The sequence below is a fragment of the Melanotaenia boesemani genome, chromosome 4 (assembly GCF_017639745.1).
Source record: "Melanotaenia boesemani isolate fMelBoe1 chromosome 4, fMelBoe1.pri, whole genome shotgun sequence".
Lineage (NCBI taxonomy): Eukaryota > Metazoa > Chordata > Actinopteri > Atheriniformes > Melanotaeniidae > Melanotaenia > Melanotaenia boesemani.
Window position 1 is genome coordinate 1,209,055 of NC_055685.1, and position 27,705 is coordinate 1,236,759.

Genomic DNA, 27,705 nt, shown 5'->3' on the forward strand with positions numbered 1-27,705 from the left:
TGTTTACAGCTGTGCTTCACCGTGTTTACAGCTGTTGCTTCACCGTGTTTACAGCTGTAGCTTCACCGTGTTTACAGCTGTAGCTTCACCGTGTTTACAGCTGTGCTTCACCGTGTTTACAGCTGTAGCTTCACCGTGTTTACAGCTGTAGCTTCACCGTGTTTACAGCTGTAGCTTCACCGTGTTTACAGCTGTAGCTTCACCGTGTTTCTAGCTGTAGCTTCACCGTGTTTACAGCTGTAGCTTCACCGTGTTTACAGCTGTAGCTTCACCGTGTTTACAGCTGTAGCTTCACCGTGTTTACAGCTGTAGCTTCACCGTGTTTACAGCTGTAGCTTCACCGTGTTTACAGCTGTAGCTTCACCGTGTTTACAGCTGTGCTTCACCGTGTTTACAGCTGTAGCTTCACCGTGTTTACAGCTGTAGCTTCACCGTGTTTACAGCTGTAGCTTCACCGTGTTTACAGCTGTGCTTCACCGTGTTTACAGCTGTAGCTTCACCGTGTTTACAGCTGTGCTTCACCGTGTTTACAGCTGTAGCTTCACCGTGTTTACAGCTGTAGCTTCACCGTGTTTACAGCTGTAGCTTCACCGTGTTTACAGCTGTAGCTTCACCGTGTTTACAGCTGTAGCTTCACCGTGTTTACAGCTGTGCTTCACTGTGTTTACAGCTGTGCTTCACCGCGTTTACAGCTGTAGCTTCACCGTGTTTACAGCTGTAGCTTCACTGTGTTTACAGCTGTGCTTCACCTTGCAGCTCCAGGTGTTCTTGCTGTTTTCTATCTGATCTTCACTGGAATCGTCAGAGTCCGGATACAGATCGCTGTAGCTTCCCTGGAAGTTGACAAACGGGATTATTGAAAAGACAAAGCTATCATATCACTATCATAAATCAATACATAAGTTTTGAAGTCTTGAAACACCTTCATGTATGTAAAGGTGCTTGTACTGGTCATAAAAACATTCTGCATCTGTGTGTTAAATTGTTGTTTACAGGAAACTTTCTCACAGTTGACTCTCTGTGTATTCGTCGGTTGGGTTTGCCCAGAGCCTCAATGATCTCCAGCGCGTACAGCAACTTGTGGGGACTTCTGATCCTCAGCAGCTCCTTCCAACATTGACCGTCTTCATTCTACAAGCATGAACAAGTGAAGTATTTGCTATGTGCAGAGACTGTTGTGGAAGAAATGTGCAGGGCATGGTGACTGACGGTTTCATCGGAGATGTTCTGGAAGGCCTGCAGCATCTTGGGGCAAGTAGGAAGGAGCATCAGCAGCTCCCAAACTCGACGGGACAAATTCTCTGCATGGAGGTGAAGCTCCTCACACCGAGCACTCTAGATTTAAAACCACACACACACATTATGACCTTTTAGTTCACCATCTGGTAGAAACTACAACACTGTAAAGAACGGTGGTTATGTTTTACAGCCACATTGATACAGAATTTTATAGCTGATTAATATATTTGTTGGATGGCTGATTTTAACCATTTCCTTGCCACTGGTGGGAAGCCCCTAAATACCAGAGCTGCAAGATAAAAAAAATATGTTTTCTTTGGCTTTTGCATAAATACATGCACAGATAAATGCATGCATACAGAGACGCATAGGTAGATAAATCCAGAAATACATGTATATATTCACTTATGCATACGTAGATAAATAAATGTCCATATATTACTTACAGACGAAACATGTACATATGTAAAGTTTATAAGAAATCTGCTACTGTAGGAGATGTTTCGCTGGTGTTGAGGTTTTGGTGCCTCAAACATTTTAGAGAATACTGGATGACATTCAAACTGAATATTATTAATATTATTTTCTTGTTTTCAATAGTGTTACTATTTGTAAATGTAGAAAAACAAATGTCAATCTTAAAAATTTGCTCAGGTATGTTTAAAGTCTGTTTTTTATTTTTAAAATGAACCAATTTTTAAATGCTGATACTTAAAAAAAACGAAAGAAAATAGAATAAAATGCTTTTTTGTATTGAAAAGCTCAGTTCTGTTTCTTTTGTTGTATTCACTGTTGAAAAACTGACAACATTTTTACTTCAAAAATTGAGGAAATGATCAAAAAAGGCAGCTGCTGGATGGCAACCTTAATAATACTGTGGTGGGAAAGTGTTAATAACAACTCCTCCATCACCAGTCCCCACCTGTGGGCTGTCTTGGACTTTGTCTGCGTTGGGACTGGGTGGTTTAAAACCAGCCAGCATCTCAAGCAGGTCGAAGAGGGTGGTGAGGTGAGGCTCCTGGAGGAGCAGCAGCATAGGAATGTGCTCCTTTTGAGGAGGAGGCAAACAGGAAGCGGGCAGCTGGACCCCGTCCCCTTTCCTCTCCCTCCGCGGAGCTCCCAAAGAGACAAACACCATCTGGGATCAAACACACAAGAATCAGCTTCACTATAAAACTTTGCTGCTACTGACGTGATTAGAAAGAAAACATGATCAGAAATGGAAGAAGAAACTAGAAAGTGACCTGCATGTCTTTGAAGCCCAGCTCGTGTAGAGTCTTTTCATCATAGTCTGTGGTGAGTTCATGGCCAGAGGAGATCATTCTAACTGGTCCCATCAAACCACCTGTAGGACAAGAAACAGACTTTATGCACCAACTGATGATGTTTCTCCCTTGTTGAGATTTAAAATCTCAAACGGAGACATAAAACTATCAAATACAACAAATAAGACGGCCAACATCAAGGACATGACTTGTCTTGGGATGAATGGGATGTGGGAGCATTGGGTTGGCTGACCTGGGAAATCTCCGGGCTGCCGGCCGCCCGGGCCGAACTCTTGCAGCTGAGCCTGCTGGTTCATCTGCTCCTTCTGCAGGTTCTCGTACCAGTGGGTCACCTCAGCCCTCAGGTCAGCTACCTGGTCGCTGGGATACATCTCAATGGTCATCTTTAAAAAACACAAACATGGAAATCAACTCTCAACCTCTCGGGTTTATTCTCTCGCCATGATTAGTCAGCCTTTATCTTTCCCAGTTTGAGAATCTAAGTTAAATGTAGGCGTTAGTGGGCTGAAGGTGGTAGGTTGTGGGTTCAGAGCTGGGGTCACCTTGTCAGGCAGACCAGCCGGCTGGCAGACAATCCTGAGCGGCAGAGACTGTTTGTCGCTCAGAGCCTTCAGATGGCTGCTGATTCCAGTGCCCTCGATCTGCCACTGTCGTAAGTGGTAAGCAAACCTACCGGAGCAGCACACATAACGCAGGGTTATCTTAATGTTTTATAGTCCTCAACTCTGGATTTGCAGGTTCACATTCAGAAGCCGGTGTGTACCTGCGCCGGAAGGCCTCCAGGTGTGTTTTGAGCATGAGAAGCCCCCTCTCAATGCTGGTCAGGCTGGAGTAAGCATCCTTTTCCAGGTTTGCTGAGGCAATCAGAAGGCTCTCCATACACTTCCTGATGAACTCCTGCTCCTTCTCCAGGCCCGTCTTTCCAGCTGTGGACATGCAAAATGAGCATTTCTTTCAAAAACACCTGATAAAATTAAAGTTAATTAGTTGATAATATAAAACCCTTTTCTCTGACCTACTGACTCAAACAGAAACATTTGCAAACATGAGCTTCATCAGCTGTTCATGTAAACATAAGCGTTTCACTGACCGTTGATGTAGTAGGAATTGATGTACTGGATTGCAGCGCGGCTGATGTCAGCAGACTGAGCTCTCAGAGCAATCCCCCACAGCTGGTCCATCCCACACAGCTGGACACACATACAAGTACATCAACCATCTTTAAAATCTACCAGGTCCTGATAAATCTCACCCATGTTCTGGCCACGACCTGCCTGGTAAATTATCGTCTACGGTCTATAAAATATTATCAAATGCACTCGGTATGGACTTCCAACCCAGGATGTAGCAGCTATTTTTGGTACCATAGGCTGAATTCATCCCACAATGAGGAAAAGGCAGAAAGATATATTATTAGCTTTTTGGAAAACTAACTGCAAGAAGAAGAATACTGTTGCACTGGATATCAAAGCATCTTTATAGCTAACTGATTTAATGCAGCTCCTACAGTAAAATACTCAGTTAGGGCTCTAGAGACACGTTCTTTTCTGTCTGGGGCCCTGAACACTCATGCTTTTATCTTATCTTGTATTACTGTAATTCTGTTTTTACTTGTTTCAACAAGGCGACTCGACAGACTTCAGTTCGCCCACAACAGCCTCATCACCCCTATTTTATCAAGACTTCATCGGCTTCTAGTCAAATTCATATTGACTTGAAAACTGTTAGTTTTGACTTGCAAAATGTCACATGGTCAGGGCCCCCCAGCTTACTGCGACTTGCTGTGTCTGTTCGGTCTTCAGGCCAGAGCCTCCTGAAGGTCCCAAAGGCCCGTTTTAAACCCGGGGACACCTGGCTTCTCAGGCGGTAGCCCTGTGATGGCCCCACAGAACAAGGCGGTAACCCCACACACCTACAGCTAGCTAGTTTATCATTTAACACCATTTAGTTTACATACTTGGTTAAAATGTTTTAGTTCTTTTTGTCTGCACGCGCATTAAGACACTACTGTATTTTCAACTGGAACTTCTGTTCTTGTTGGTTTAAGGTGTATTGGTTGCTCTTCCTGGTGCTGGGGGAGCCATGTGGAAGCTTGGGGGCAGACGTGAGCCTATCAAAGTCAAGGAACAGGAAGTGCCGTGGGCCTGAACCAAGCCAGCCGCTTCCAGTTCTTATGGTTGGAGCAACGGTTAGGATGCGTTTCAATTAGTTTATTTCTTATTTAAGTTTCTCTTTGTTACCTGTCGGTTAGGTCGGTTTGGTTTCTTTGTGTTACATGTCAACAGTTTAAAGTTACTCTGAGTCACAGTTATACCTTTGTTTTTGTTCATTCGTCCTCTTTTAAGGGTCCAGATGTTTTGTGAGTATTTTTTGGAGTTAATAAAACCCGTCCTTTTTGAAACCACCCGGGCTCCTTGTTTTTCACCAGCTCGGCCATCACAAGCCCCCAGACTCTGGAGTGACCTGTTTTTATTTATTCAGATTTGGTCATACTCTTATAAGAACCGAGCCAACCCTGGCTTTGGTTAACACTGTGTTTACTACTAACTGGGCTTAAAGATATGCTGGTTAGTAATAATTTATAGGTATAATTTTATTCTTCTTTTGTTTCTTTTAAATTTATCCCCCCTCTCTGTTTTTCTGGGAAAGGGTCTGTGGGGCAGATGTTTCTTTTTTTCCTCTTTGTTTCTTTCAGGTTCAAATAAAAAGAAAAACAATGGGAATACTGACACAAATACATTACACGTATGTAATGACTATTTTGCTTGTCAATGAGTCCATCAAAATATTAACAAAAAACAAGAAGAAGAATGATTGAAGGCATCACTGTGCATGTTTTGCTTCGGGAAGCTGAATGTGAGGGCTTGGGTACCTCACAGTTGGAGGCATTATCCAGTGTGCTGGTGGCGAGGCGAGCCAGGTTACAGAGGTGCTGAAAGAGATTGAGCCCTGTCATGCTGATGGTCTCTGGTTTCAGCTGGGGTATCTGCACACACAATTATACAAACACAGACCATCAACATGCAGCTGCTGTCACAACAGGGGTGCATCATTAAAAACACATCACTAATCCTCACGTCTACACTGACTTCCTGCAAGCCAAAGAATTGATTTTAAAATGCTGCTGACGGTGTTTAAGGCTCTGAATTGTTTCTGGTCCAAAACATAGTTCTGATCAGCTGACACCACTTGAGCCAGCGAGACTTCATCTGTCTCGAGATAGCCTCCATCAGCTCCATCGGTTTATCTGCTCCCAACATCTGGAACAAGCTACCAGAAGACCTGCAGCCAGGCCCACGTTTCATGGCTGCTCCGTGTCCTTCGTACCGTCTGCCATCAGGTTGTTTGGGTCTGCTGTGTGAAACTGAACTGCCTTTTAAGGATAAAAAGTTGTCTGAACTGAACTTCAGTTCTTTTAAATCATTGATGGTGATGATGATACTATACCAATTAATAAAAAAGCACTTTAGAAACAACAGCAAGGACCAACGGAAACAAATCATAGACACACAGGCTGCATGTAAAAGACAAAACACACAAACAAAAAGAAGTGAAAACAGTAATTAATTTGAAATAATAATAATACAAGGGTATATAAAAGCCAAGTAAATTTACAGTCAACCTCTCAGACCGGGCTGAAGGCCAGGGAGTAAAAATAAGTTTAATGTCAGCAAGTGAAGGACGGAGCTGCGTCATGTGAGAAGGGAAATCATTCCACAGTTTTGGAGCTAAAGTTGAAACGACCTTTCCACCTGCGAGTTTCAGATAAAACTCTGGTCCGCGGACTGGGCCGAGCAGGATGGTACATACTACACGTCTGCAGCAGCTCAGACGGACACCGAGCCAGAGCCTTTAAGAGGCTTAAAAACGATGAATTAAAAAGCAGAGTGGAAGTCTTTGAAGCCAAAACGAGGCTCTTTTCTGCTTGTACGAATTTAAGAAATGGACGGCAGCATTTTGTACCAGCTGTAGGCGAACTACGGAGGCCTGGCTGAGTACAAAGAGAAGAGCGAGCTGAGAGGTTACAAAGGTTATAAACCTGTTTCCAGATCATCCATCATCATGGTGGCATTGATAATGAGGAAGACCATTTTGGATTTCCAGTTTATCTCCATCTGTAACTCTTTATGTCTTGTTTTTTCTGAGCATGTACAGCACACGTTGGGCTGCCTTAGTTATCAAATGTGCTGTATACAAACTGCCCGTCTTTGCCTTACAGCTGGCTGTGGAAATACTGGGGCAGGGACAATCTGTCATGTATGCATGCAGCCGGTACCTTCTCCAGAAACAGGTGTTTGTACGTCTCCATCCCCATAGCGTGCTGGTCCTTGCTGCGGACCTGATTGAGGAACCAGTGCAGAGCATCATCGTAGCATTCAGCATCCTCCACTAAACAATGCCACAAGATATCCACCTGCTCCAGACTTAGCCCTGAAAGACAAACACAAATATTTACATCTCAGTCCAACCAGGAAATGAAACCTGACCCTTACATCTGGTAGAAATCCTTTCCTCACACTAACAGAAGACGTGTGTCTCAGTGAAAAGTAATCTGATCTGAACATCGACACTAAAGAGTTCAATAAAAATAATTAAGAAAAATGATTATTAATATTTTAAAGCAGTTTCTTCTTCATACCTTTAATTCATTTAAATGAAATTATGTAAAAAGAAAATCTGTTTCCTCAGAGGGAGAAGCTACAGTTCCCTCACAGCTGAATTTTGTTGGGATGTTAACACTTAAAATCAAACGCAAATTAATCCAGGAATCGTGCAGCTCAACGAGCAAGAGAACCGTCTTACTGAAGTGGTCTGGTGATCCCAGAGTGGAGAAGACGCAGGTGAGGAACTGCAGACGGACCTGGACCTCCGCACTGTGGCTGTAGCTGCAGCAGGACACAGTGTGTGTGTTATGAGTGTTTTCTGTGATCAATCCGAGCCTGAATGTGACGGAGAGAAGACGACAGACTCACAGTGCAAACTTGTGCCGTTGTTCTCGAACTTCCTGGATGTAATGTTGAAGGTTGTCAAAGAACAGTTTCATCATGTGCAGTTCCTTCTCCGCCCACCTGAAGACCAGCAACAACGTCAGCGCAGATCACAAAGAATCATATAAAACATCAAAGTCATTAAATATTAAATAAAGGACTCACAATAAATAAAAACAAAAAATAAGTCATTTGTAAATAAACATAAACCAATAAAATAAATAAAATGAAAATGACCAGAAGAGCTTTGCTGAAAATTTGCTGTGAAACAGACATCAAGGGGAAGGCTGAAATATTCATACGTCTATAAATACATTTTTTAAAATGACCATATTCCTAAAGATTTCAAGGCAAATATCGGCAATGGGCAGAGATGGCAGAGCTCAGACGCTCAGCCCTCGCGAGCTGAATGGAGGCTAACTGTTAGCAGCTGCTCCTTCAGCCTAGAGAACGGTCCTGGTCTAGATCAATCAGTGCTGCTGGCACCTCATGCTTCCTTGGCCCTGTCCAGGGGGGGTAAGGTGATCCAGAAAGGAGGTTTAACGAGTCCTGTGATAAACCTGTGCTCCAGGTTGCTACATCCTCCAACGTGTTAACCTGCAACACCTGCTTGAAGGAGCCATGACAACCCTGTGTGGGTTACGCCAGTGTGTGCACGTCCACGGAAAACCTACAAAAGGCATCCCCCACGGAGCCCTGAAATCACAATGAAAATACCAAAACAGGAAAACAGCTGCATCTGCCTCCGCCCGCTGGGCGAAGGACTTCCAGTAGATGTTATACACATGGTAGCCTACAGCTGGCATCTAATACTAAATCTGATCAGCATATTATAAGCAGATGTAACCCAAGCGTACCTGGGTCCAAGTGAAAGCAAACTAAGGAAACATTCTTCAGATGGGTCAGAATTTCCCATCTGCACCTTAGAAAAAAATCCTCCAGTAGCCAATAATTTCCATGTAGCTGTAGGCTCAGCGCAGAGTGGTATACCTATTTCACAGCCAATAAGAAGACGTCGGTGGGGTGGGGCCACCACAACAACCCCTCCCCACTGGAGGAGCTCACGTTGAGCATCAACCAGGACCCCCGATGATGAGGGGCATCCTGAGGGGTTACACCATCAGATCCAGGCCCAGATGACTGCAAAGTAACCCTATAATGTCTACCTGCAGCACCAGATCGCAAAGGCGGACCTGGAAATGGAAAACTTTGAACTGAAGATGAGAAATCCATGGAGCTGTAGGCCAACATGTCAGTGAATGACGACATGGCATAACAAAGAGTTTCTCTTTTCAGGTAATGAAGCATGCAATAAGAAGCTGCCAGACATTAAGTGAAATAAAAAATATCGAGTTGATCACGTTTATGGTGACCTTCCTGCTGGAGACAAGTTGGGCATATCCTGAACAAAACCTACCCCCTACCAAGCTATGTTCACGATTCTGTACCAACTTACCTACTTCAGCCATTTTGGAACAGAAAACCAAGATTACCGTTTAGTCTAAGTTAACATCGCCAGCTCAAGGAGTTAACCTGCTTTTTGGAATACCCCCAAGATGGATGGTGGTTAGCACACATTAACTCAGCAGGAGCCAGTACTGGCAGCTAACCATTAGCGCCAGCTGGCTTGTCCTGAAGAGTAACCACCCAGCCGCCATCTTCCCACAGCCAGCATCGCCTTTCGTTTCATTCATTCCTCACAGTGCCTGTTAAACAGCAACACATTCCCTGCTGTGCCTCGCAGAATCTTCCGCTAGTAAAATGCTTACAGTGGATAATCTGCATGCTCGGGCTGGGACACACTGCCTGCACAATTTAAGAATCTGGCCATATCTGGGAATTATGGTGTGATAGGTGAAGAGAAAAAAAAGTGGAAAAGTCAAGTTCCTTCTGCATAAAAAATATACTGAAACAGGCTTTTTTCTGTTCTTGTTTTTTCTCGTTTTCCTACGTTGATGCAGGACACACAGGAAAACACACCGTAGGCTGATTCTGGGTCGCTATGGTGGCTTTACTTACATAGTTATCCAGTGAGTGTCGTAGCTGGAGCCAAACTGTTGAAAAGTGCCAAAAAGCTTCGGTAGTAGACGCAAAGAAATCACAACTGACCTAAGGGAAGAGAAGGATACTGTCACGATTTTCCACAAGGACCAAACAAGGCGGAAAACAGGAAAACTGGGAAGCTTTTCACCTCCCTTTATGAACAATAACAAGAAGATACTTTGGGATATTTTTTTTAATTGAAGTTGTATGTAGTACTTGAGAGTAGTCCGTGTAGGTCTTAGAAGAATCTCACGGTTTCCTGACAGATGTGCTAAAGCCAAAACCTTCTCCACACCGAGTCACCACGGCAGCAAAGTTCTTCCAACATCAGAAATTTCCTCGTGGGTGAATACTGTGTTCACACTGAGCCACTTCTGGTTCAAACCGTTTCCTTCGTATACCAGCAGAAGGGCGACGGGTCAACTAGACCCCAGCCTGCGATTAAAGCACGATGAGTGTTTTATAACCCGAAATGTTTCAAATGGTGAAAAAAAACTAAAACGTGGGTCAGCATGGAAGATCCGATTCTCCAAACCAGGAGTGTTTCTGTCCTGATGTGTTACTGTGTGTTGGTGGTTTAGTTTTACTGCCCTGTGTTTACTGCCTGGCTTCCTGGCTTATTTTTGTAGTTCTTCCTCAGGTGTGTCGCATTGTTTCATTTTCCTGTTAGTTGTTGTTAGTTGTGTTCCAGTTATATACCCGCTGGCTTAAGTCCGTTTTTGTCCGATCTTTGCTGAGTTCAGTGGTTCATTTATTAAAACTTGTTCCTGCACCGGTCTGCGTCCTACCTGCCTCAGTCCTACCTGCGGGTCCTCACCCCCCAGTGATGGTGTGACGAAGCCCTGTGAACGTGTTGAGTCTTTGTGGCCAATTTCTTCACCAAAAGTTTCACTGCTCGAGGCCGTTAAACAGCTCATTTGGTAGTACTGACATCTGCTGGTCATCGGATGTCCAGCAGTCCTCCCACCATACCGGTGCTACGTAAAGACGTAATGACAACACTGTACTGTATTTGAAATATTTTAAAATATACAAATAAAGTCTTTTTTTTTTCCATCTATTGGAGATATTGTGGAAACTGCTAAGAAGCCACTCGGAAACAATCTCTCACTTTTGAGGACAACCACGTGTGGTTTAATGAATAATCAGCAACATACTAACAACATGGCGGTGCCCCTGGAAAACATCTCTCCTGGGAAACCTCGCCTTCAAAGTAACAACGCTGCTCGGGAGCCCCATAAAGGTACGCAGGGTCAGGGTGAACCTACTGGTTACCACCTCGTCTACATTTTCCAGGCTGTGCGTGTGCACGGTGGTGGCAGGACGTGCTCGTGTGGCTGGGACATCAGGTGAGAGGGAGAGTTGTGCTTAACTGTGTTCAGGCTCTGGTCATCCCTCTTCTTTGATGAAACTTCACCAACCAACAAGGGACTGGAGAAGCAGCTTAAGGGCCAGTTTGTAGAAGTGAGCATACAGCTGATGAGTTTCAGCCAAAATGAAGGAGATTACAGTTAAAAACCAGAGATGAGGGGCACATTACATGGCCTGGGCTTTTTTTAAACCGGATGATGCCAGTGGACAATTCTGGTAAAAAACAATGAAAAAACAGAACAAAGTGCGACAGAATCTGTGGCTCCTACCGATGATGGGCCAAGTTGTCAAGGCAACCTTCGATGAAGCGCATCCGGATCTGTCTGTCGGTGAACCAACACACCAACGAACACAGCAGCTTCTCTGCTTCATTGATCAAACCCTCAGACAGGTGAATCTAAAATGAAATCACACAGATTAACACTGCAGCTCTGAGTAAGATGCTTCCATTCTGCATCATTTCACGCTTTGACTCACACTTCCAGTTGACTCAATGAGTCACACACTCATCAAAAGTAATGGAGAAAAGGTTGATATTTAAGTGTGTGAAAATGTGTGTGACCTAAGAGAATAATCTGACTGAAGCTCTTTTAAACACAGACAATAAATCTACAAGTCATTCTCTTTGGGGTGGTTTGCTGGTCCGTCCTCTGTTAACCAGCGATCAAAGACATAATGAGACTAAAATCGTACCGCATCTTCATCCTGGACCAGGTCCCAGAGCAGAGTGTTCCCCTTCTTACAAACATTGTCGAGGTTGATGTCAGTCACAGCATGGCTGGAGTACTGATGTTTATGGACAGCAGGACCTGTAGAAATATAAACCATTCACATGGTTAGCATCTTTGGATCTGGTAGGTTAGCCTTTATTAACTTGTTGAAAGTTTAAAAAACAAAACAAAAAAACAGATTAATTTAATTTGAAGCTCTTGAGCGTGGCTAACCTTGCACCAGGTGCTCATGATAGATGGAGGCCAGGTTGGGTAGGTGCTGCTGAAGATGGGAGCTAAGCTCAGCGTGGGAGTTGATTTGGACCAGCTCTTCCTCACAACCCGATTCCTCCCCGTCAAAGTCGGCCATGTTCTTCTCTGACTTGGCACTGACCTGGGAGCTGCTGCAGCTTACATCATCAGCACTCAACATGTCCTCCACCATGGGACTGAGGGAGGAAAGGAGGTTTGTGAAGCAAAGAAAGAAGAAACGTAATTAAATATCTGAAAAAAACTACGATGTGTAGGTGGCACTGCAGGCAACATGACTAGTACAGTCCTACCCTTCGTGATGGTGATGATGGTGGTGATGCTGGGGCCCGATGAATCTACGACAGCCGAAGAGTTCACTGCCCATGGCCTCTCCTAGGAAGTTTCCAGGTCTTGGCATACAGGGGGGCTCCTGAGGTCCCTGAACCATCTGTGAGGAGCTGATGTCTGTGGGCTGTTGGTGGGGCTCTGTCCCCTCTGGCCGAGCAGATGATGATGCAGAGCAAGCATCCAGCATCCTCATGTGGCTATCTAAAGATGCTGATGCTGCTGTTACCATGACAGCAGTCGTCTCTGGACTGAAGGGAAGGACTTTAGATTTGGCCCCTCCCCCAGGGCCAATGTGCCCCACCCCATGGTTCGTCCCCTCACCGAGAGCCTCTCCTGCTATCCTCTTCCTCGACTCAGTTTGATCTCTGGCCACATTCTGCTGACTGCCTTCAGCACCTGAACCATTCCCCTCGTCTTCTTCCTCATCGTCATCCTCGTCATCATCATCATCTTCCTCTTCTTCATCATCTTCCTCTTCCTTTAAGGCCTCGCTGTCTGCCATGTCGTCAGAGTGCATCTCACTGCCAGGGCTGCCAGCTGATTGGCTGGCTCGGCTAGAGGCAACTTCGTTACTGGAGGCTTCGCTGCGGCCGCTGCTGCTGCCCGGTCCACTGCTGCCCTCCTCCACGCTGTTCGCCGTCTCATCGGAGCTGCCCTGCATCGACTCCTGAGAAAACAACACCACTCTCCTCAGACCTGCAGTTAGTTGAACGGAGCAGTTTAACCCTTAAAACTCCAAGTAATTATTTGCTATTTTTGGTCCGTCTGTTCTTTTTGTGTTTTGGCATGTAGAAGCTCAACCCTTAATCCCAGTCAACATCCAAACATTATTGTTCTGGACAGCCTCAGCTGTCAGATTGGGAGGTAAAATGATGTAAAATGAATGTATGAATAGATATAGCAGCATAAAGACCAGAAGAAGAAAGCAGAATTTATTAGTAACAGAACTTTGTAGAAATAACACACAGACCAACAGTGACCAAACCTTTTCTCATCTCATCGTTCTCTCAAGTTTTGGCTTTCAGGAGAAAAAATATTGTTATTGAAACAAACACACAACAGAAACTATTTCCATGTTTCCACTTTTTCCTCATTTCCAGTTATTCCTGCTACTATTTACCTGCTATCCTCACTAAACCAACTCCAGCTCAGCTGCTTTGTGGCGCCACCGTGCATCAGAAACGTCTTCTTGGCTTTATTCCAGCCATAGAGGAGCATTATTTTTCTTTTTTTCAAACACACAACATTCTGCTTGTTGATCTTTGGCTGCTCCTGATTGGACGTTACCATCAATCTAAGCTCTCTGATTGGTGGAAAGTCTGACAGGAAGTGGCTTCATCATCATGTCCAGGTCTAAATAGAGGTTTACTAGCAACGTGGAAGTGACAGCAATCGTTTTATTATAAAAATGTGATAACTAATGGTGTTATCATGGATTATTGTAGATTTACCACATAGCCTCTGTGTAAACACGACATTTTCAGGCTTGATTGTAAACCTCCAGGATGGGATATACGTGTAAATGCCTAGAAAACTTCCATAGATCACCTAAAGTTTAAGTTATCCATCTCATTTACCCCACACAGTTACACACTACACTTCCTGAGAAACTGTTCATGATATAAGCGCTGGGGGGCGCCGGCGATCCAGCAGAGTTTTCAGGGTTCACTTTCTACTTTCTAACATTCAGATGGGTGAATCTAACGTGTATGCTCCAGGTTTGTTTATATTACAGTGGAAGCCATTGCATGTGAGTAAAATCTGGCATCCAGCGTGTAAAACAAGACAGTTGTCTGTAATGTACAACGTCCTAACAGGTCCACGAAGCTGCCTCGGGGACAAATGGAGAATAGTTTATTTCTAGCCTCAGAGGGTGGTGCGTATCTGAAAAGGGCTATACCATGGATCCCCAATCCCCGAGGGCCACTGTCCTCCAGGTTTAAGATGTTTCCCTGCTGCTACACACCAGACCAATTAATGGGTCATTCTCAGGCTGATGCTTGACATCAAGCTGTTGGAGATCCATTTAACCAGTTAATAGAATGGGCTGAAGGGTACAGGCTTGATCAACAGAAAACACAAACGTAGCTGCACTAACTGTGGGCTTCATCCACCATGTTGAGCCTCATGTTTGCAGCTGCTCAGTAGAGGACAGTCTTTTCACACTCAGAAAACACCACTGTTGTATGTTGTCAGATGAAATCGTGGATTTCTGCAGAAACTTTTCCAGGTTCTGGCTGATGCTGGTTCTCATATAAAGGACAGTTTGTGTTTTATGTTAGCAGAAGTAAAGAAGACTGAAGTATTAGCTAGATGAACGGATTCACGTAGTAAGGGTTCATCTTTATGCTCTCTAACTAATTAGTCTTTTGTTTCCCCAGTTAGCCTGATTACTGGTTTTCTTCTGGCTACACAGCTGTTCAGTCCTCGAGTTCCCTTCACGTTGTTCATGAGGACCTGTTACTTTTCTTTTTACAGACACAGAAGTTGTTTGCTTCATAAAAATCGTCTCATTTTTGTCTCTTTAAAGTTGTGTGTTGGTAAGTTTACCTCTGTATCGGACAGCCTCTGCTGGCTCCTCTTGCTACCAGTGACCATCATCTGATCCTCCATCTCCATGTCGCTGCCTCCGCTGTGCTGAGTGTCACTGTTGTCACTGCTGTCTGGACTGGCAGCTGCTGAACCTAAGACCAGGCAACATGAAGGACTTTGAGCCATACAAACTTTGATTTAAAGCTTATTTCATGTCTTCGTTTTGCTCCTGCAAAAACCTTACAAAATATTATGCAACTGTTTCTGCAGGCTTCATAAGAAAGAAGAATCGGGGCTGACCTTTCTTGTTCCCCATTGGGATGTTGGTTTTCAGCAGGGAGGCAAAGGAACTCTGTTTGGAGAGCTGAGCCTTTGCAGCAAGCGCATTGTTCCACAGAGCCTTGATGAGCATGGAGGCCAGGTATAATGTCTGAAGAAGAGGGTGACACTGGCTTTAAAAACCCATTAAAAACAGTATGATATTCACAGGGTGGGATTTCTGAGGGTTTTTTGGGCTGTGTGAGTAAAACAACCTGCTCGGTATGGGCACTTGGATGCAGGCCAGACACCAGGTTTAAGACGTGACGGAGAGGCCCTGGGTCCAGGTTTTTAATGAGTGATGGGAAAAGGTCATGGATGTAGCGGCTGCAGTGCTTCAACTAAAAACATTTGAAAAAAGACAAATAAAAGCTGCTGTAACTTTGAAAGAAAGAATGATATAAATAAATTTACTTTTAAGAAGAAGCCAGTCGGCACTGCTGCTTCTATCTACAGGCAACACTGAGAGAAGGAATATCTCATGCTCAGGACATTTTGTGTAAAGTGAAACAAAGCTGTGAGCAGCCAGGTGTAAATGTCTCTGTCTTACCTGAGCTGCAGCCCAGATACAGTCTACATGTTGGGTGCTGAGTCGCCCCTCCGCGGCCAAGAAGTTCAGGATCACCTGGCACTGCTTGATGATCTAGAAAACAAGCAAGCACATGAAGCGTTGGGAGAAAATACGCCTTCATCCATCCACTACAATGTTCAATTACAGCAGAACGAGAGGGACAAATTTACTCTGAGGTCACCAAGTTCTCACCTCAATGTGCAAATTCGGTCCAAATATGTGCTCCACTATGTTGTTCTGGATCAGCCAGTCAGCCAATTCCTTCGCTATGGAGCTGAAAGGACAAAGCACAATCTCACCGAGATGTTGGGTGAAGCCATACGCGAGGTAGCGGGACCTTCAGTAACTTACGTTTCTGTGTCTGACACGAGGGACTCGTTGTTGCACACGTCGTTGAAGGTGTGGAGCTGATTCTGAGGAAAAACAGATACGATGAAAGACGTAACACGGGACAGCTGGCTCGGTACGCAGCTATGTCATCTGCATGAATGACCTGCACGTCATCATTTCCATCATGGTTTTATTGACTGGTTTCATGCACTTTATAAAGGGGAATAATGGGTTCTCCATGGATTAGATTTATATTTATGTTGTGCTTTCTTTTAAGATTATGGGTGGAAATGACACCCTGCTGAGAGACGACAGATGGAAGTAAAAGGATAAAACATTTTTACATCCGTGTTCGTTAAAGTGAATGGTCCTTAAATAATTTAAAAAAAAGACATTTCTGATGAAAAACTCCTTTAAGTAGTACACTAAATCTCTTCATAAATACAACTTAAAGTAAAACTGCAAGCAGGCTCATTAAGTCAATGAACGTGTTATTCTAGCTGAAAAGGGGTTCAGGTTCGTGTTTTCAGTGTGACTCACTGTGATTTGGCTGAGTCCAGCCAAACGCATGGTTAGAGTGGGAGACATGAAGTATTTGAAGGCGAGGTCCAGGCTCTCCTTGTCGAAGCACAGCGTGCTGTCCAGCGGCTCTTTCACCGTGCTCCACATCAGGTCGGCCATGTTGCGAGCAGCACTCTGCCGCAGCTCCTGGTCTGAGAGCTTACACAGATACCTGCACACACAACTCTGGTATTACCCCACTGGAGGAAGAGGAAGACACGTGTAACAATAACCAAGACAGGAAACTTTGTGCGCATGACATGCTCCAATATCTTTATCTAGCATACTTAATGGCAGAGAATCTTCAACCAGACTGGTGTTTGGGACATTAAACCCTCGACTGGGTCGTTTTTTGTGAGTTTAAATAGCTTATTAGACTTTGGGTTAAGCACAAGGAAGCAGAGGAAGAACAACTTTGGTTAAGGTCCTTTTCAGAAGATGACACAGAGGTTGTTGCCATGGTGATAGGAGCTCTTCTGACCATCAAATGTGTGCCGCTTCAGTGTTTGTAGGACTAGGTATAAATGAGATAGATGCACTAGCAGAACGAGAGCGAGGACAGAAAAAAAGAGACCGAATAATCAGCTCAGAACGGAGTAAACCACCACATCACATCCTGCAGCGGCAAACAGCAGCATTTTAACGTTAGAGGAGTAAAAGTCTCAAATCTGACAGAGACACAGGGATTAGATGGTTACTGTTTTTATCTACTGACTTTTCTTTTCCTTTATCTTTTGTTTTATATTCTTAATTCTGCTTCTTATTCGGGATGCTTCCATGTCTCTGTAAAGAACATCACCCTGTCATTGAGCTGGGCTATACAAATAAACTTGCTGACTGGGTCATTCAGTATGGCGTCAAATGTTTTATATCTGGGTGGAAAAAATGCAGAATGATAGCATCGGGGGATGAGAGGTGTTAAATATACGGCCCGCCCAAAAACAAGTCACACTAATATTTCATTGGGCCTCCCTGATGTTTGATTCCAGCAGCTTTCGCTGTGTCATTGTTTCCATAAGCTTCTGCAACTTCACAAGACTTATTTCCATCCATTCATTTTCCACCGAGATCTGGTATTGATGATGGAGAGTCCGAGCACTGCACAAAGCCTTCTCCAGCACATCCCAAAGATTCTGGACTCTGTGGTGGCCGATCCATGTGTGAACATGACCTCCTCCTTTGGACACATAATGTTGCTAAACCCATTCCTGACCTCCTGCAGCAACCCCAGGTCATAGACTGCCCCCACAGGCTTATACAGTAGGAACTAGGCATGATGGCTGCATCCCTTCATCCTCCTCTCTTCTTACCCTGATGCTCCATCACTCTGGACCAGGGTAGACCTGGACTCATCAGACCACATGGCTCCAGAGTCCAGTCTTTCTGCTCCCTAGCAACCTGAAGCCTTTTTCTCCGGTTAGCCTCACTGATTAGTGGTTTTCTTCTGGCTCCACAGCTGTTCAGTCCCTTGAGTTCCTTCACTGTTCATGTGGAAATGTTCTAACTTTCACTATTAAACATGGTCCTGAGTTCTACTGCTGTTCTATTTTATTTCACCAAACGTTTAAGGGGGTAAAATCACACCAGGATAGTCCACTGGACTTGGTCCGATCAGGGACTCGGTTCACTAAGGGAGTCTGGTGGGGGCGTGCATTATACTTCCGGACTAAGATTGTGTTTACTCTGCACTTCTCAAACGAAGCAAACCTTTTAAATAACGTGTGTGACATGCAGCGAAGATGAAAGCTCGTTCATCCATCGGCTAATGCAGAACAACGGCGGCTTCTAGTAAATAACAGCTAAATGTGGAGCAGCATCAGATCCTGGCGGTCTCGGGTTGATCACATTTCTATCCAAACTTTTGTAGAGTATTTCATGTCTGACCGCGAACTGTTTCTCCCGTTCATCGTCCCACATGCGCGTATGTTGTGGTTGGGTTTATCTGGAATGCCATGTGCTGAACCCACAATGCACTTGGTTTGTAGTCCACTTGAAGCAGACGGAGACCTGAGTCTGATTCTGTTAGAATCAGAACCACAAACGAAGTGGACATCCAAGCCAGCGAGCTAGAGCTCCAATCAGAAAGGCTGTTTTTCCTGACTGCATTTCTTCCTGGACGATGGTTTCCCACTATCATTTAAGTTTTTAACAATGCGTTGGACAGTTCTTGAACCAGTTTTAGTAGTTTCTGCATCTCAGTTTTCTTTGCTTCTGAAACAGATCAGCATCTTCTCTACGACCACAGGATGTGTCTTGAGATTTGGTTGTTGAAGAAGTGAGAATCTACTCGTTGCATCATCTGGGGTTAGATACGTTGCTGCCAACAGAAACATCCACCACCATCCATCCAGTAGGAGGCTCTGACCTACCGACAGTATCTGCTTAGTTAAATGCAGCGGGGGACTCTTTGCTTTGGACGGGCAGTGTAAAAGGGTTACTCCTCAGCTGATTACAAGAGAAGAAAGAAGTCTTTCAATATCCAGGTAAAAATGTGCATTTAAATGCTCTTCTCCTTGTTTGTGGGACCAGTAAGCAGGTGTCACAGAGTTGTCAGGGCCACTGCTTTTATTTCATGATTAGGGCGAACGGTTACCTCTGTAAACTCACCGTATGACGTAGGTGCGGAACGGTATGATGTGCTGCATAACTGCAGGAATGTGCAACCATATTCGTATCTGTGGAACGAGCCAAAAGCAGGATTAGTAAATCACCATATTCACGTCATCATACATTTTCTGATACACATATTAAACATAATAATAAGGTAACAACTCATGTCCGCCACAAACATCCAAAATGAGCACGGTAAATTAAATCTCAGGTTAGTTTTAGGTGCCACCGTGCAGAGTACTAGAATCTGTGCTGCATTTAAGATGCCAGACAGGAAATTTACTGTTCACGCATTAAAACTCACATTAGAGACGATGGTGATGAAGGCATGAGCAATGGGGAAGGGGAGGGTCTCTGGAGTGCCCCATTCAAAGCACTCCTTCATCAGGGAGAGGCCATGTTTGCCGCAGAACAGACAGACATAGCGCAGGAGGTGAAGCGGCACCTCCACGTCCTGGTCAACAAACACATCACACTTACAGTCACAAGCTCATTTAAAGTTGCTTTTTTACATTAACCACATGATATTCACACAATAAATATCCAACATGACAAGAAGCTCTCCAGTAAACACAAGTTTACATTTTCATCTGTGCAACAAGAGAAAAAGCTGCAAACTTCTGATGTTTTGAGGTTCTAACCTGGCTCAAACTTAGTAGCGCAACACTTTATGCGAGTCAGCTTATCCTGAGGCAGCTTAGCATGTAGCAGAAGGCTGAAGCTATCCAACACACATCATCTAGATCAGGGATCGCTTTCCGGTCCTCGAGAGCATCCTGCAGGTATTGGATGTTTCCCTACTGCAAGATCTGATTTAAATGAAATTTAATTCAAATCCTTTATTGTCCCCAGAGGGAACTGATTTTACAGCCAGAACACACACATAGGACAGACAACACATCAAAACATCAAAAAACAAAGTCAGAACCAATGGATGTGTCAAAGAAGAGATTCACACAATTCAAAACAACAAATGAGAATGAAAATCACAGCTAAAAACAAATAGAACAACTCTGTCACGTTAGGCCTTTACTGTTAAATAGATGAACAGCAGGAGGGACAAAAAGAGGCCTTGAAGCGACGGCCCAAAGGCAATAAAATAAACTCAATCTGGAGAGGGCGGTTTAATATAGACAAGCTTTCCTCACCACATTTTTGATAAAAATGGCCAGAAGGCCTCCTGCTGGGATCCAGAAACTTTGCCAGCAGCTTTCACAAAACGACCCAAGAATAATACAAAAAAAGATAAAACCGATTCAGTTACACTTTTAAAAAGAAAAAGAGAGAACATTTTAGTGCAAGCATTAAAAGACCTCGTCTTTCTTAAAAAGAAAAACCTCTTATGAACCTTTTTTGAGCTTAAGTCAGTGTGAGACTCAAAAAAATGGATCTCCAACAGCTTGTTGTCACGTTCTGCACAAGTCTGTTACTGAGCCATTCACCTGGACGTGCTGCTGCAGGGACACATGCAACACCTGCATGATAGCGGGGAACTACATCTTATCTACAAGCAGCCAAGTTTCCCAGCACAGGACAGAAAGCGGTATTAGTAGTATGCAAACAGTTCACATCAACTCGTAGTTTTAGAGAACTGTGGTACTTTTCTTCAACCAGCTTCAATAGCAAAAGACTGAATACTGAGCATCATGAGGCTCCACACATAATGATAATGTGGGCATGGACAATAAACCAGAGGACAAGACATTTGACATTACTTATCTAAACAGACATCTGAGTCATGATGAACGCATGAACTTGATCATTACGGGCATTACTTATAGCGGCAAAATGAATGTTATAAAGACAACTAAAAACAAATCAACAGCTACGCTGGATAAACCTCACAGTTTAATGCTCAGCTTCGCCATCACAGGGCTCTAGAGGCTTCAAAAACGCGTTGAGTACAACTCTTTTTCCCTTGGTAGCACCGGTGCTCCCAGCACTTCTCAGGTCTGGGTGTTGGATTTGATCTCCCTGAACGTCTGCCTGTGTATTCTGTGGTCATCAGTGGGAGCCGATGATGTCCAGGATGCTGAAAAAGCTTTGCAGAGTTTCACAGTCAACCTGGAATCAGCTGAAATTTGCTCATATGTGGATGAGATCAGTTATCCCCCCAGTTTCAGAGCTTTTGATGGTGTCCGAGCCAAATGAAGAAAAGCTGGATGACAGTTGAAGGAATTTTGACTGATGCAGCACAAGTTTCCCCCAGATGTTCAGCAGCGGCTAAGAAGCCCACAGAAAAACCTAAAGCTCCGTTTCCACCAACGGCTCTGTGCATGTTTGCAGCTACACAGGCGAACACTAGGAAGGGAGCCAGGATATCCGACAAGACCTGTCCTATTGTTTTTAGGACCCTGTCTTACCCTAAAGGGTGGAGCTTAACACACTGCAATCTGCTGACCGGTGGAAAGAATCCTCACTTCCTGTGTGACTCAGCATTAAGACCAGAGCGGGAACAAGTCCATGTTTATATGTGCTGATTCTTTAAAGCCACGTGCTGGATGGCCAACCTGCATCGCTTCTGTGTGGCATTCTTCTTCATTATAATTGAAGAAAGGTGTCACGTTGCTAGGATGCATCAATCACTATGCAGCTGTTACGCTACCTACCGGTGGGCTGAGGAAACCCAGCAGAGGTCAGGATTTACCAAACCACACCGCCCCGGACCCACTGGTAGAAACGGGTCTCAACGCTTCGCCATTCTTCAAAAGAGAAAAAGCTGAAGCCATTCCTGGTGAAGCTTCAAGCTGAGAACATACTGAATGCAAGTAGGAAACAACCAGAAACGAGCGCAGCCTTCATGTGTGCTGGAGCTGCACTCGGAGGCTGACCTGGACCCGATCCGAGGAAAGATTATCAATCGCCAACAAAACTACAGATAAGAGAAACTGGTGTTTCTGGCTGGTTTGTGGTATAAAATACAGCCAACAAGGAGCTGCATTTCACCAAATTAAAGTCCAGGTAGATTATTCTCATGAAGATTAAACGTGAATCCAGAGGAGGGAAAGTTTCAGAAGCAGCAGAGCCTCATGATCCATTTCAAAGTTTGACACCTTGTTTCATTCAGTTCAGTGAAGCACTTAAAATAAAGAGACTTTTTCCTCAACCTCACTCTTGTTCACAGTAATTTAAGTAACCATCAATGATGATCAAAAGGTATGAAAGATGCTGAGAGCGTCACGGTGCGCCTCACCTTTGTGGTAGTGCACCGGTGTGAAGGGTCATTCTGGGGCCCGGACACAGTAGCTGAATTATAAGTGAAAACAGGAACTCGCTCATGACCGAGACACTACTTACTGCAGCACAAGGATTACAAGGCAGCTTAAAAGATGCTCGACATCTACGCTAGATACACCACAACTTCAGGCTTGGTTCCACATCACAGAGCAGAGCTGGTCCCCAAACGCATCATCAGAGGCTATTCTTTTTAAGAGCGTTGAGGTCTTTGAAGGTCTGCACTGATAGGTTTTCTCTCTTTTACTGAATCGGTTCTATCCTTCGGTGTCGGTGCTGCTTCGGCAGCCTTAGTCTGGGCAGGTTAGTGAAAGCTGCTGGATCCCAGTTTCCACTCGTCTTCTACTGAAACGCTCATATACTGAAGTTCCCAGATCGCCCTCTCTACAGTGAGTTTGTTGTGTTGCCTTCAGGTGGTTGCTTCAGGCCCCGTTCAGGAGGACAAAAAGATTTAAAGAGTCGTTTCTTCCTGCTGCTGTTCACCTGCTAAACGGTAACGGCCATTAAGGTGACAGAGTTGTTCTTTTTATTTGCTTTCAGCTGTTTTCATTTAACTTATTTTAAGCTCATTTATTGTTTTGGATTGTGTGAATCTATTTTTTGACATATGCCATTGGTTCTGATTTAGTTTTAGATGTTTCTGTCCTCTGTTTGTTCTCGGGTTGCAAAACCAATTTCCCTCCATAAAGGATAAAGGATTTGATTTGATTTGATCACGCCGATTTAAATTAGCAGAAACCCAAAATAGACAGGCTGCAAAACACATGTAGCCCACAGATGTTGTTTTCTTTCTGCACATCCTGAAAAGTCAAAGCAGTTTCATCATGTGTCTGTAAGCTTAGCTCATACAACCTGTACATGCAGTCTGCACAGAAAACCAAAGGACTTTCCATCATTTCAAACAAATCTGCTCCTCTAGAAGCTCACAAGAAATGAAACAAACTACACTGCTCACAAAAATTAAAGGAGCACTTTAAAGAAACACATTAGATACATCAGATCTCAATATGAAGTTGGATATCTATACAAATAACGACAGGGCAATGTCTTAGGAACAAAAGGATGCCAAGTCTTTTAATGGAAATAAAAGTTTTCAGCCTACAGAGGGCTCAATTGTGTAGACACCCTAAAATCAGAGTGAAATGAAGATGTGGCAGGCTAGTCCATTTTTTCAAAAACTTAATTTCTGCAACTCAAAATGCTTTTCAGTATCTTGTGTGGCCCCCACGAGCTTGTATGCATGCTTGACAACGTCGCGGCATGCTCCTAATGAGACGACGGATGGTGTCTTGTGGCATTTCCTCCCAGATCTGTGTGAGGGCATCCCTGAGCTGTTGTACAGTCTGAGGAGCAACTTGGCGGCGCCTAATGGATCGAAACATAATGTCCCACACATGTTCTATTGGGTTTAAGTCAGGGGATCGTGAAGGCCATTCAATTGTTTCAATTCCTTCATCCTCCAGGTACTGCCTGCATACTCTTGCCACATGAGGCCGGGCATTGTCGTGCATTAGGAGGAAACCAGGACCTACTGCACCAGCGTAGGGTCTGACAATGGGTTGAAGGATTTCATCTCGATACCTTATGGCAGTCAGAGAACCATTTCCTAGGCAGTAGAGGTCTGTGCGTCCCTCCATGGATATGCTTCCCAGACTATCACTGACCCACCACCAAACCTGTCATGTTGAACGACGTTGCAGGCAGCATAACGTTCTCCTTGTCTTCTCCAGACTCTTTCACGTCTATCACAGGTGCTCAGGGTGAACCTGCTCTCGTCTGTGAAAAGTACAGGGCGCCAGTGGCGGAATTGCCAATTCTGGTGTTCTTCAGCAAATGCCAGTCGAGCTCCACGGTGCTGGGCAGTGAGCACAGGGCCCACTACAGGACGTCGGGCCCTCAGGCCACCTTCATGAAGTCTGTTCCTGATTGTTTGGGTAGAGACATTCACACCAGTGGCCCTCTGGAGGTCATTCTGTAGGGCACGAGCAGTGCTCAGCCTGTGCCGCCTTGCACAAAGGAGCAGGTATCGGTCTTGCTGATGGCTTGAGGACCTTCTACGGCCCTGTCCAGCTCTCCGAGAATAACCACCAGTCTCCTGAAATCTCCTCCATGTTCTGGAGATTGTGCTGGGAGACACATTAAACCTTCTTGCTGCAGCACGTGTGGATGTGCCATCCTGGAGAAGTTGGACAACCTGTGCAACTTCTGTAGGGTTAAGGAATCGCCTCATACTGCCAGTAGAGATGATTACTCAAGCCAAAACCAGCACAAGTGAAAAATCAGCCAAAAAAGATCAAGAGGGAGAAACTTGAAATGACCTCCACATGTAAAACCAGTCCTGTTTTGAGGGTTTTCTGATTGTTGCCACTGTGGTGCACCTGTTGTTAATTCCATGAACACCAATACAGCTGAAAGTGATTAACGATGCCCTCAGCTGCTTAACCAACCAGAAAATTATCAGACAGGTTTAACTGATTTCATGCCAGGCCCAATAAAAAAAGTGTTCCTTTAATTTTTGTGAGCAGTGTAGTTTTTGCTGTTTGTTTAGGTTCAACAAGAGACAACTTTTAGCCTGGTGCGATGGAATAATTAAGGTTTACGTCTTACGTTCATGTCACAGAAGGAGCCAAGGATGTTGCTTTCATGAGCAGATATGTCCTGGAAAAAAAGCAGACATGAATAACCCAAAGCAGGAAAAAGGCACGACAACTTAACCTCGAGGTGCATCTAAATACTGCTTAGCTGACGTTTACATCCTCATGTTTCTGAATAACAGTTCACGGCTTAATGCTAAAACAACAGAGAAGACAAAAGAAAATGTTTTTACCCGAGAGTCCGTTTAATTCAGCAGACTCTGAGGAAGCAGTTAATCCTGACTTTCTAACACTGACAGGCCAATCAGAGGAATGACATCAGTTTTCAACATCACAAAACGGAAACCTGCTCTAGAGGAAATGTGAATTTAAATGACCACGTTGGATCTATTACATAGGTGTGCGGTGACATTACTTCCTGTTGTGGAACTTGGTGGCGTTAGCATTAGCTGCTAATATGAGCGCTGCAGTCTCAGCGTTAGCTGCTAATGTGAGCGGAAATACGCTGCAGAGTACTTTGTAGGTGACTGTAATCCACACTGGTGAATGAAACCATCTGAACGTGACATCATCTCAGCGGATTTTGATGGAGGCGACACAGGAAACCCGTTGTGTGTGAGATCTCGCTGAGCCTCGGTAAGTCACGCAAGAGTAGGGTCACGTTACCGGAAATGAGGACGCATTAAAAAAAATAAATTCAATCTACAAGTTTTATGAATCAATACTGGATTCATTTCATTTGAATCAATTCAAACAAAAAAAAAATTTAAGCCCGTTTTTAAATTCTTCAGGTGTCTGAACTTACACCAAACACAAGGTGAACACCGACGTCAAACCGTGGACATGCACCTAAATCTGAGCTTCAGCTGTTCATGGATTCGAGCTGTTGCTGCTTCATTCGGACTCTTCCCTTCTCCTGTGAGGTTACCGCGGTAACAACGTTTCTCTCCAGTGTGTTTTTGACTAAGTTTAGTAGTGAGAGACCTGAAAGTGTGTAGCTGGACACAGTACCGCCCCAACATGGCGGACAAAGCCCTGGTGATGCAAGCTGCTCATTGTTTGTCCTCCCCACTCGCCACCCAGCTTGTTCTTACCTCTATGGTGGGGTGTGTGTTGTGTTTGTAGGCTGTATAGAGGGGGAACTGGATCTGGAAAATCTTGGCTGCACACAGTAACAGTTTCTCCCTCTCCTCTGTGCTCCAAGAGCTAAAGTCCTGACTGTCAACACTGCCGTGGTGTCCACCTCCAGCATCATCGCCACCACCAACATCACCCTCCCCAGGCTTGTTGCCATCCACAGGTCCCAGTGCATCCACCTGATCCTGGCTCTGAGTCTTATTCTGGTTCAGGTCAGGTGTGTCCATGTCCTCTTCAGCAGAGTCTCTCTCTACATTAACAGGTTCATCCTCCCCCGGCGAAGACGGCTGAGGGAGGGTACAAGGTACAGAATCATCCCGGCTCCATTCAGTACGCGTTTCCCCCGTCCCAGACCCGCCCCCTTTGAGAGTTCGGTCCTGGTTACTGCAGAGTTCGTCCCTCAGGCTGCTGATCTGGGTGATGACCAGGTTGATGAGTGCGTAGACCAGCTGATTAAAGACCTCCAGATGCTTGTACTCCTTGAAGCAGCAGAGACATTGCCTGAAGACACAACAAAGAAGAAGCAGGAGGTTTTATTCAGATCAGATGCAGTAGGATCCCACTGAGAGGGAAAGGTTAAAATATGTGCATACAAACACTGTTCTTAGGCTTTAAAACATAAATGACTCATTAAAGTTTTTTGCTTCTATCACGTGCATTAATAGACGATGGACACAAGTATTAATAACCAAGTATGAATATAACCTACAGATGTGAAAACAATGACTGAACATCTGTTAAATAAGATAAATGAATGTACAGTCTTTGGAAGGGTTAGTAAAATGTTTTTAAACAGACGGTTTAACTACATTTTTATTTGTTTTAGAACCATAACGTGACACAGGGAGGCGTGTGAATTGTGTGGAGAAAACAGAGTGCTAACATGTGCTAACCTTCAGTGACACTCGTCATAAATTTAGAATCAGAACAAGACATCAAATCTTTCCAACAACGACGGCTCATACAAACGATACAGTTCAGTTATGGGAGGGAATCAGTGTGTTTTCATTTGGTGTTCCTGATAAGACCCAACACCAGACGGGGAACTTCTCTGATTTACATGAGTTCCTTAGTTTAAGGAACACTTTCTGAATCCTCTGCATGAGCACACGAGAAGCTCACACACCATTCCTCCAGCTTAAACGGCTGATGCTAGGGACGTCTGTCATTAAAAAGCAGATGTACCAGGGCTCGCTAACATCCAGTACACTCGATGAGACGTGTTACGTAGGATATATAAAACGGCTACATCACGACCATCGAGTGTAAGCCATCACAGCAGCGTTGACGCATCTACATGGGTTTTTCTACGAAGCGCTCTCTCTGCTGGAGGGAGTGTCGCTCACCTGTGTGTGGCATGCAGATACATGTAGAGACATGTAGAGATATGTAGAGACATGTAGAGACATGTAGAGATATGTAGAGACATGTAGAGACATGTAGAGATATGTAGAGACATGTAGAGACATGTAGAGACATGTAGAGATATGTAGAGACATGTAGAGACATGTAGAGACATGTAGAGATATGTAGAGACATGTAGAGACATGTAGAGACATGTAGAGATATGTAGAGACATGT

General features: G+C 44.4%; 1 protein-coding gene across 2 annotated transcripts in view; it reads right to left on the reverse strand.

Annotated features, from left to right (window-relative positions):
- usp34 (ubiquitin specific peptidase 34) overlaps window positions 1-27,705 on the reverse strand; it is a 65,259-nt gene that overhangs the window by 29,020 nt on the left and 8,534 nt on the right. For both annotated transcript variants that reach the window (XM_041982029.1, XM_041982028.1), the window contains exons 3-31: window positions 26,082-26,625; window positions 25,001-25,051; window positions 19,464-19,613; window positions 19,157-19,224; window positions 16,529-16,721; window positions 16,010-16,071; window positions 15,851-15,932; window positions 15,638-15,730; window positions 15,303-15,428; window positions 15,070-15,199; window positions 14,788-14,921; window positions 12,201-12,904; window positions 11,872-12,086; window positions 11,621-11,736; window positions 11,197-11,324; window positions 9,533-9,622; window positions 7,499-7,594; window positions 7,329-7,411; window positions 6,802-6,956; window positions 5,398-5,511; window positions 3,616-3,715; window positions 3,289-3,451; window positions 3,068-3,194; window positions 2,758-2,908; window positions 2,484-2,584; window positions 2,162-2,377; window positions 1,210-1,335; window positions 1,009-1,131; window positions 750-833 (exon numbers count right to left, since the gene is read on the reverse strand). In XM_041982029.1, coding sequence (XP_041837963.1) covers window positions 750-833; window positions 1,009-1,131; window positions 1,210-1,335; window positions 2,162-2,377; window positions 2,484-2,584; window positions 2,758-2,908; window positions 3,068-3,194; window positions 3,289-3,451; window positions 3,616-3,715; window positions 5,398-5,511; window positions 6,802-6,956; window positions 7,329-7,411; window positions 7,499-7,594; window positions 9,533-9,622; window positions 11,197-11,324; window positions 11,621-11,736; window positions 11,872-12,086; window positions 12,201-12,904; window positions 14,788-14,921; window positions 15,070-15,199; window positions 15,303-15,428; window positions 15,638-15,730; window positions 15,851-15,932; window positions 16,010-16,071; window positions 16,529-16,721; window positions 19,157-19,224; window positions 19,464-19,613; window positions 25,001-25,051; window positions 26,082-26,625 — 4,525 coding nt within the window. The remainder of the gene's footprint in view (window positions 1-749; window positions 834-1,008; window positions 1,132-1,209; window positions 1,336-2,161; window positions 2,378-2,483; window positions 2,585-2,757; window positions 2,909-3,067; window positions 3,195-3,288; window positions 3,452-3,615; window positions 3,716-5,397; window positions 5,512-6,801; window positions 6,957-7,328; window positions 7,412-7,498; window positions 7,595-9,532; window positions 9,623-11,196; window positions 11,325-11,620; window positions 11,737-11,871; window positions 12,087-12,200; window positions 12,905-14,787; window positions 14,922-15,069; window positions 15,200-15,302; window positions 15,429-15,637; window positions 15,731-15,850; window positions 15,933-16,009; window positions 16,072-16,528; window positions 16,722-19,156; window positions 19,225-19,463; window positions 19,614-25,000; window positions 25,052-26,081; window positions 26,626-27,705) is intronic.